At 39.0% G+C, this 10,761-nt stretch overlaps 1 protein-coding gene across 1 annotated transcript; it reads right to left on the bottom strand.

Annotated features, from left to right (window-relative positions):
- Window positions 1–16: 16 nt before the first annotated feature.
- LOC123318056 (protein spaetzle 3) lies at window positions 17–10,642 on the bottom strand. Its single transcript, XM_044904743.1, has 6 exons — window positions 10,405–10,642; window positions 9,454–9,959; window positions 1,161–1,285; window positions 863–1,108; window positions 481–606; window positions 17–422 (listed from the first exon to the last, which is right to left on the bottom strand). The coding sequence occupies exons 2-6, from the start codon at window positions 9,919–9,921 to the stop codon at window positions 263–265; spliced, it is 1,125 nt and encodes a 374-aa protein (XP_044760678.1). The 5' UTR covers window positions 9,922–9,959; window positions 10,405–10,642; the 3' UTR covers window positions 17–262.
- Between the last annotated feature and the right edge of the window lie 119 nt (window positions 10,643–10,761).

Raw genomic sequence — 10,761 nt, 5'->3', positions numbered from 1 at the left:
AACAATAACAGTGAAATTAATTCTGATATTTTATTCTACAAATTGATCCGCAATGGCAGGTTCTAACAGTTAAGGAAATTATTACAAAAGTACAAAACTTAACTATACACAAAAATGAGAATATAAATAAAATAATGAGCCTTAAAAATGGTAACTAACATGAAACTCTAAGATATGGTAACGATTATTCAGAAAGATAATTAAGAGGAAATAAAGGGACCTTGAAGGTCTTTAGGTCGATTCCGGTTTTTGGCGTTTTTCTTCAGTTGGGATTGCACCTACAGACGCAGCACGATGGAAAGAGGAACCAGTCCATGAAGATCCCCTTGCAGTCGTTGTCTGGGTCGTAGGCCAGGAGACGGTGCCATTTGTATTTCTGCTCGCAGCCGCAGTCTCCCGAACATCGGTTTGTGCGCACCTTTCTGCGTTGAAAAAAAAAACATGAATATGTTGTTGATAGGAAAAGATAGTTCTACTTACGCGCAAGTCTCCTGATGAATGGCTTGTTCGAAGTGCTGCGTGTTGACTATCGCTCTTATTTTTCCGGCTGAATTCGATGCCCAGTACGGGGTTATGATCTCCACTTTACTCTGACACGCGTCTACCCTGAAACATCCCTTATACACCAAAACATCCTGAAACGACTTCTTCAAAACAAGATTTAAAGTGAAGGAAGGAAAGTAAAGGGCCAGAAGCTTCATTAAAACATTGTCGCTCCCATAAGGCCCCATCCTCAAGTTGAAATATTTATCTCTACACTGTGCAGATGAGGGACAATGATCCCGAAACCAATTTACAGTTGTGTTTTCAACTTTTCTGGGATTTTCCTACGCTTGTTCATGACTACCTTCTCAATACTTACTTTCCGGTCTCGGAACTCTGGTTGTTCCTGAAGGTCTGTCTGGGAGCCCTTATCTTCCCCAAGAAGGACTCCCCGCCCCTGAGGGGCTCGGGTCCAGGGTCGAAGTGTAGATCTGGAACCCCGGGTTTCGCAGATCTCTTTTTCTTGTTGCCGGTAGGCCCGTTGGGGTATATCCCCATGTCGAATTCGCCGTACATCCTCTTCATCAAGGCTTTGTTCTCGTCTATGAAGAGTTCGATCCTGTCTCTGGAAATGGGAAACGGTCGGTGGGGGTTTTTGAGTATTGTGGGTTACTTACAGCGGATACGTGTTACCAGCCCTCGGACAGAACAGTTGGAAGTTTCTCACTAGACAGGGGACGCCTCTTATGTATTCGCCGCGTAGTTCTAAGCCTAAAGCAACAGATAGGGCCGTCCAGAGTATCTGTGAACAAAGTTACATTTATGCATGGACAATATGAGAGCAATTGTTTATTGTTCAACATTTTTTTTGACCTTTTTCGAAATCCTATTTGGAAATTTTACAAAATGATCCAGCAGAATGAAGCAGTCTTCGGTTCTCCGTTCCTTGTCGTCTCCCCGGGGGCTCGCGCACCAGCAGTCAGACTACTTCCGGTGCCGTGAGAACTCGGACATAGAGTGTTATACCTCTAAACTCACAGCACCGATTACTATGAAGGCAAATGAGGTTCTTCGGAATTTTTTTCAGACTAATATCCCTCTCATGACTGCTCAACGATGACAAGAATTCCCTCCTAACCAAAAAACTGTTCTTTTCCTCATTAAAACGTTCGGCTCTTGATATTAAACAACGAATTTTGTCGATAAAATCCACACACAAAAAAAAAACATTGGGAACAACCGAAAACGATCGAGATAGCATCTCGAAAAATCCAATTTCCGGCCGATTAATTCCAATGTCAGGTCCACGACAGGTAACTCCATTGACAGACTCCCACGGAATAGTAGAAATAGTTTTATTAACCAGTAAACTTTATTGTCAAATAACGCTGATGAAAGTCAACGTACAAGACCTTGGAACACCTTCAGTGTGGTACCACCCGAGACGTTACCGGCCGCTTGCCGATCTTGCACGCAAAATGTTACACTTATAAAGCTCGGGCTGCACCTCGGGGTTCGCCGTACGAGAAGCCTACCGTCCAAAAATAACGAACTTATTGAGAAAGAACGACGTACTACTTTTAACTCGAAATAGTTTCTCGCTGAGGCTCATCATGTGCCTATCAATCGATGAAATTATTGTTGCAAGGTACTTAATATCAGTCGGTGAGCTAGATGTGAAGCAGACTTATCGTACGACAAATCCTAGCGTCGTCCCCGAGCACGCTCGTGCTCTTTTTTGACCTCGTACAAATCGAAAACACGCTTCCTTTCTACGGGACAGTTCGCGTGCTCGGTATTGCACAAACATCGTCGTATAACTGCTGATAAGAGAAGGAGATAGGGACAAATTCATTCCAGTATCAATCATAATTTTGGGCGTTGGTCAAAGACAGTTCAGGGTGAAGTAAGTAGCTCCGACATACCTGCAGGTCCACGCTTTGAACTCGACCTGTTCTCTAGAATGCCTGTCTCATTTCCTGTTGAGGGTGGAGTTCTTTGACGTTTGGTCCAAGGGTAAACGACGAAATTTCTTGCCGGGATAAGTTAATGAGCTAATTTACAAACGGTAGTGCTGGTTTTCGTGTTATCAGATGATATCGGTTGATTTGTTGATTTTGAGAAGGTCGAATATAAGGAAGAAGAAGATATTAACTTCGTTGTCAAGTGGGCTATAGAATTTTGAATCTCTATGCTCTATGTCTCGATACTGCGCCTGTCAGGAAATACGTAAACGGCATTTTTAAATTAGATTAGCTTTCGTTATAAATAAACTTTTTCAGAATCCTGCAGATTCTTGCCCAATTTGCCAAGTTGACAATTTGTATCAAATCTGAAGAACTTAACGAAATAGTATAATACAAGCTAGGCACTAAGTTTAAGCATAGAACATTGACATTTAAAATTCCAACTTGCTTGTCGATGTGATGGCAGATGTCCAAAAATTTTCGATAATTCCGATCCATCGTCTGATAAATCGAGGAAATAAGAAAGTTAATGGCGGACATTTATATTCCCGATCGAAAAAAGTCTCATTAATATCAAAAACGCGTCCTGACACTATAAATTGATCATCGTCGAAGATTATCTTCGCTTCTGGCTCCTGAATTTAAACTTCTCCGATTAGATGAAGTGAAAGTTATTTCGCCGGGTCAAATGCAAATTTTTCCGTTTTACATAAACAAGACCGGAATTCCAAAACGGGGAAATGTATTTGTTATTATTTAACACCCGGGTCACTTTGTGTATAATCTCTGCAGGAAGCCAGGTTAGATTTCCAGAGTTTGTGGATAGAATTTTTGCGAAAATCTCGAATATGTCAGGGAAATAGAAATGGCTAACGTTTTCATAATTCGCGGCCATGAAATCCATGTTTTTTTCCATACTCAAAGGGTCCATAACTCAAAATTTGAACGAGAACACCTTTTGAAGAAAACTTCACAATTCTGTGATCAGATATCATCAAGAAGATGACAGTTTGAAGCATGAAAAAATGTAAAGATTTGTTCTGTGGTAAAAACTTCCATTTCTGCAAACCAATTAGAGTGCTTCATATGGTTCACGTGACTGATACATCTGAGCGCGCGTTTTTTGAAAGGAAGTGCAAATTTAAGTTTGAAAAAAAACAATACTTCGAAAAAATAAGAAATTATGTTATCGTCGATCTTATTGATAATGAAATATAAAGAGAATCTATTATATTTCATTTCCATTCATTAAAATAATCGAATTCAAGAACAATTTGCCTTTTCTCCCCCTTATAAATGCCTGTCAGTTCATTTCAAACGTTATCAACATAAACAATCTCCATTAACAAGTATCTGATAAAAAAATTATCATTGACAGCTACTGGGTAGAGCATTGTGTGGTAATTAAATACCTCTGAGTTAATTATTTATAATCGCAGTTCTCACAGTGATTTTTTCTTCATTTCCTAAATGTATTTATCATTAAACAGTTTATATATTATCAAAAGGGACCCAGTGAAGCGTGGTGGTAATATTACAGCAACTTGTAACTGTTGTTACAATTAAGATTGTGTGATTTATCTCCCTTCATTGGTGTTTACTCAAGAATAAATATGATTGTTATTTGAAAGCGAATCAAGGTAAAACATTATTGAGTTGTTCATTTCAACAGGACATTTTTTTATGATCGTTCTTTGAATTTAAAACTGACACTCTGATATTTCCTGTTTCGTTATATCGATATTGAAAACTCTCTACAAATCCGATTGAAAAATCCATTTGGGCCTATTATTTTTTATTATTATTGCAAGGCGAGGTCTTATTGATTCATTTATCGAGCAGGTAATGGAAATAATTCGTTTTTATCGAGAAATATTGGATTTCGTAACATAATTTATATTCTGTCAGCATATAATTCATTTTCTAGGAAAATGATGTAGGTTTGTGTATCAATCAGTATTGGTTAAACATGGAGGGTTCAATGAAACCTTTGAAAATCGAAAATTACTACATCTAGCTTCGAAATTTCAGTCTGAATTTCTTTCGTGCTGGATTGTGAATATTACAAATCGAAAGAAAAAAAATTCTGAATGGAAATTGTTGATTTTCGAGCGAAATTGAGGCTATGTCTTTGTTTTTCGCTATTTTTGGAGGAATAGACGAAATATTGTTCTTGTAATCTTCCTCAAAAAGTATATTACCATCAAAGAAAATTCAATTTCGAAAGTCTTCTTCATCATTTCACTTTTTCCACACATAAATCGCACAAAATTACCGAGCCTGCTTGCATATTCCACTTCACACAGAAACCGAATAACACACTCTCATCACTATCCGCATCTTGTTAAAAGATCTTCAGGCGCTTCCTGAGAATGACACAACTGCATTGAGGTTTGGAGATTACTATTACCTCAATCTCAACATTATAAATACACCAATTACGAACGCTATTCTAGCGCTTATAACACGATACTAATAAAAAAAGCTGATTCGTAGGTGTAGCCTGTGTGAATCCAACTCACTTGATTAATAATTAATCTCGACAACAATTGAGTAGTTTTTGCACAAGGCCGAGGTCGTTTGAGATCTTCTTTTCCTTGTACTGGGTGATGCCGACGACCTAGAAGCAGACCTAGGAGGGAAAGCGTCACTATGGGCTTGGTCACAAAAAAAAATTCAGAAAAGTTCAGTCAGAAGCTTTTTCTCTTAGGTGGATGGGCTCTGTGTGATTATAACTTTGAAAAAAGACCCTAAAGCTCTCGATTTCACGTTAGTGGGCTTTGCTGAGTTTTCTTATTAAATTTGAAAAGAATCTGTTCAAAACGCTCTACCAGTGATAGGGATTACTTATACATTTCTCTTTCTTGTGTTACCTCAAGAATGTGTGTACTTTTAGGAAAAACTGCGACAGTTTCAGGTGGAAACAATGCCTGTCCAACTGTAATTCATTGAACACAGTGTACTTGACATTTCTCCAATCTTCAACTTTATATAAAGTTTTAACGTGTTTTAGCGCTCCACCCAAGATATCATTGAACTTCAATATTGTCCTTCGTCGTACGTGCATCCTCCCCATTATCATGACTAGCACATTAAAGGAATAGCTATAAAACCGTGGAATTCCACATTAGTCATCAGACATTAATGTAATATTCCACGGTTGTACGCATATTTATAGAATTAATTCTTTTTTTATGCGAATCCAGTAACGAGATTCAGAGATAGATGGCTACGTTCTGCTCGTTATTCTAGATTAACCGTAGATACTATGCAAAGCTGTATAATTTGTCGGTACAATGGTTCATTATCTGGATTGAAATGGACCCATCACCACGTGTCCTCGCCAGCAGCGACAAACCTTGGTATTTTCTTCCCAATTCCCAAAATCCGCGTTTTTGGTCGAAAGTGACCTTAAACTCCTCGGCGGTAACCTTCAAGAAACATTTCGAAAGCCCCACTTGATGTCTGAATCAACAAAGTATAAAACAAACGCAACATTTTTCCTATACGACATTCCCATCAGCTTTGTCTCACTTCGCAATCGTTTTTTTCCATCTTACAACACCCAGATTTATGCGTTTGAATAAATTCATTGCCGTAAAATGGTTCAATATTCCCACGATCATAACGTCCAGCTATTTCCTTCTGATTCACAATGACTAAGAGGAAATTCCTCGGGACATAATCCATTGAGCGACAAATAGTTTAGCATTTTCACAACAAAAGAGCTTTAATACAGATACGATCCGCTATAATGCATAATTAGGTACCTATTTTGACCAAATACGGTCGGTGAATGAAATGGTTAACCGTTCTGTCTTGCAGACACGAGATGTCTACAGCATTTGAGCTATTACCAAGGTCTGAGAAAGTTCTTCTATTATTTTTGCTTGCGCAAGTTCTTTGATATTGGTTTGATGCTCGTGCAGGTTTGGAGTCGTCACAGTTTCTGAAACGAATCAAATTCCAGTGTATTCACTCTGGCTAAGTTGGACCATGAAAATATTGATATTTGGAAACCTCAGAATCATTTGCTCATGATTTACTGAAACTTCTTGATCTACCTAAAACGCTTCTCGATCTAATAAAGAGGCTTATTTATCTACCTAAAACGTCGATCATGCTGATCTACCTGAAACGCTTTTTGATCTACCGAAAACGCTTTTTGTTGGATCAAAAACGCTCATAGATCTAACATGAACGCTTTTTGATCTTCCTAAAACGCTCAATGATACATGGAACATACTTTATTATTTCCCTCATCCATGACTGATCTACCTGAAATGCTTATTGAGGAATCGAAAACACTCCTACATGATTTACCTGAATCTACACACAAAAATGCTTATTCATAGACCGAACGCTCACTGATCTACCTGAAATGCTAATTCATCTACCAAAAACGCTTTCTGATCTACCTAAAACGCTTATTGATCTACCTAAAACGTGATCTTCCTCGATTATACTGATCTATCTGAAACGCTTTTCGATCTACCGAAAACGCTTATTGTTGGACCAAAAACGCTTATTGTTGGACCAAAAACGCTTATTGATCTAACAAGAACGCTTTCTGATCTTCCCAAAACGGTGACTGAAATGCTTATTGATGTATCGAAGACACTTCATCTACACGATCTACCTGAATCCACACAAAAATGCTTATTCATAGACCGAAAACGCTTCTTCATCTTCCTTGAACGCTCACTGATCTATCTGAAATGCTAATTCATCTACCAAAAACGCTTTCTGATCTACCTAACAGGCCTAGCAGTGGTCCATCTCAAAGAAACACCGATTTGATACTATTTATGGCATAATGAAGCTTCGGAGTTGAGGAACAAAAAATGACAAAAACCCTGAATCCGTCTCTGCCAGGTTACTAAACCTAAAGGCTAACTATAGAACGCGATGTCCCCAGTCTCCTACATTTCGAACACAAATGATCATTATGTAAGTGAGTCTGAAGTCTAAGCACCGCGACGATCAGCGAAGGAGATGTATACCAATGAACACGTTCTTCTGACCGTCCAAATGACATATGTATGAAGGTGTCACTTTTGTGCTGGCGCCTGCCGCCGTCTAGATGTCGATTTGTGGTCTGTTTTCACGCCTTTCGCGTCTTCCATATCTGATGCGATCTTTGATTTATTGGACTGCTTGAACAATGCGCTCTAAATGGCATGCCAGTCTGTTGGAATCTTGGCCACTTGGTAGGAACGCTTTTATTTGGCGCCCTTCGCTTGTGTGGGCGTTCATTCAAGGTGTGGATTCAAAGGATTGGCCCAAAAAGATCCTTCCACAAGAATACAGTAGGTATCTGAATTTTTTTGAAGCCTACGAAGGCTTAAGCTAGCTGAGAGCTATCCAGAAGCTCAACATGAAGACTTCAATCCAATCACATCAATATTCTACGTCCCATCATCTACAACCGTGATTTGAGCAACTCGAGAATCAAATTACACGTTCAATCAACGTAGAAAGGTGAACTGATATAAATATATAAGTCAGTTTCAGGGTTTCTCCAAGATACAGCATTCCACGTCGATCTCGGTCATTAAAATCATCCATAAACGTAATCGAACAGCTATAAATCTTCCGGTAGCCGATGCAAGCATCTAGATCATCTCCAATCATATCGCTCAAGCACCATATTCATCTATGATAATCACCTATCCAAGGAGGTCTGACCTGTCTTCGCGAATGCCTGGGAATTCTTATCATCCTTTTACACTGGCAATTACATGCTCTTAAACTTTAAAAGTATAACTGGAACTCAAACAATTTGAATAAATATAGAACGAGGTCAAACTACGATCACTGTACCTTTTCACTGAATCGGTTTGAACGATCTATTAAAAGGGTGTTTTGAAAGCGTACCTAATGTGAATGGTCTTGTGCAGTAAAGATCGTGGACAATAGGATGCAGCTTCAGACAATGGAGATGCAGTTTTTGAGGATAGACGAAAAAAAATTCATCTACATAAATTAGAGAGTTTCTGGGGAATATGAAAGTTGTTAAATCGCTTACAACCAAAATAAAAACAACGTGCAACACCACGCAAACAGCTCGTGCTGAAATAGATCAGTTTTGGACATCATTTTTTTTGTGAGGATGAGAAAAGACTGATGATGAACGGAGTTATAGTCATTTTAGTACTTTAGTACTACTAGTGTGGATCACACAAGCTAGATTTTCATTAATTTTATCCACACAGGAAGCTGATGAGTTTTTATGGATGTTACCATGTAGCAGCACCTTAAAAGGAGAAAGTCAAGGGATTAAAAGTTCATGGTATTTCTGTTCCTTCCATAATTCAAACACTGCTAACGTTCATGAAGTTTTGCAGTTCAAGATCATTAGAAATAACATAATTCTCAATTGCAGTGAAATTTTTATCGCAGTTAGTTGCTCTTCAAGTTAACTCTTTTATTACTCGTTAAAAATATATCTAGAACAGGGATTCAGCATCTTGAAATAATAAGAAATTTCGTACCTACTTAGGTACTATGAAAATAAGAACTCCAAGCACAGGCTCCAATTTTGCAATGACAAACGTACAGACTTCAATGAAAGTAAATCAGTAAGAATCTTTTCTTTTAACCAAATTCCAATCATAATGGACCTTCCTCACCAGCAGTGAAAGTACCGCCGGGGAGTGGTACTGTACCTACGTCTCAAGTGCAAAATCGTTCGTCAGAAAAGGAACCACGAATTATTTTCAATTGTCATAGCGCCCAAGGCGACTATATCCAAGAAGGCTAATCTATTCAGATGAAGCGACCTTCCAATTTAGAACGATCTAATTGTTCTTGATACGTTCGATGTGATTCATTAGTTCCGTAATTTTTTTCGGGTTAAAGAGCGCTTTTTTCGACAAGGATTTAGTTTTCCGGTTTCATTGGACGTCTTCGTAAAGGTACTAACTAACAGCCCAACTTGCAGTACTTCCACTCAACACAGTTGAGTTGCTTTTCCAAAAATAAATGAAAGAAATCGACTCACCGGAATCTGGACCAGAGTACCATTGTTCAAGACAGGATACGAGTACAACGGTACCACTGGTACTGTCCCATTTTTCACGTAAATAGGTCCCTGAATTGGAGTGACTGGTGGTACCAACGACGAATCATCCTCACCGTAGTCGTAATCGGGCTCAGAAGGTCCCCCATGGTGTGTACTATGATGCACTTGGGTAGTACCACTATTACTGTCTGTAGGAATACCGTAAGGGTAGCCTAAGCTTGGTGGAGGGGGTGAAGGGGTACTTTGAGGAGTTGTGTGATGGCCTCTGTAGTGCGTGGGAGGGAATTCCTCACCAAGGAATGGTTTTTGAGGGTGCGGATAGTGATAGGGTTGCACATTGGGAGGAAAGGGTGGTAGTACCGATGGTTGAGGAGGTTGGTAGTAGTTTGTGGCTGGGTTTGGCGTCCCGTAATAGGGTGATGGCACACTGTAGTTGAGTAGGGACATCTTGGTGAGATACTTTTACATTGTTGGATGATGGTATACTGGAAAATTTGAGTTGATTTTAAAAGAGATTAAGGACGTTCGCTGATGGTATGTTTTTGAAACAAAACACGAACCTATTTTCTTCATGATGACCAAAACTTCAAAACGTTAAAGACCAGAAAATAATTTATTTTGTAACAGCGATAAGAACACAAAAGTTGACATTTGAAAAATGTGGCGAGTTTTCAGATATAGTCATAATTCTGAAACTGGTTCCATTTGATATGATTCATACCATTGAATCTGCATATTCAATACATCAAAGAGAAAAACATTAAGTGTAAGTATTGTGAGTTTCGACCGTTTGATACCCGATGGAAAATTTCAAGTACATTCTTAATGAACGCTAACGGACAAAAATATGAAAATAAACTAGTCATTAAATCCTTGCGAAGTGCTAAAATCAACACAAACAAACGATCACATCGAGTCAACGGTACTTACCTATGGAAAAAACAAAAACACACAGTTTCCAAGGCGCGAAATCACCGGAAATTGTAGGTGGTACCTTGGGTACCAACAATCTCTAGATCGTTACCCGAAAAGTAGTAGCGAAAAGCCCGTTATACCGCCGAGAACCGATGGTCCTAGCTTTCGTACTCCAATTTCGGACAGTACCTCAGTACCCTATCGGTGGTACCCGTCGCTCGAAACCGTGTGACTATGTTTGACTTTGGATTTGTTTTCAGTTCACTTTTCATTTCACTCACATGGGACAAGTACCCCACTCATCGACGTATACACCCACTTCTTGGACTCCGGTGGTACCTTCTCTTGTCAGTTTTGTAATGAGGATTTTTA

Source organism: Coccinella septempunctata, chromosome 7 (assembly GCF_907165205.1).
Source record: "Coccinella septempunctata chromosome 7, icCocSept1.1, whole genome shotgun sequence".
Lineage (NCBI taxonomy): Eukaryota > Metazoa > Arthropoda > Insecta > Coleoptera > Coccinellidae > Coccinella > Coccinella septempunctata.
Note: the sequence above shows the minus strand (reverse complement) of the source record. Positions and strands in the feature narration are given on the sequence as shown.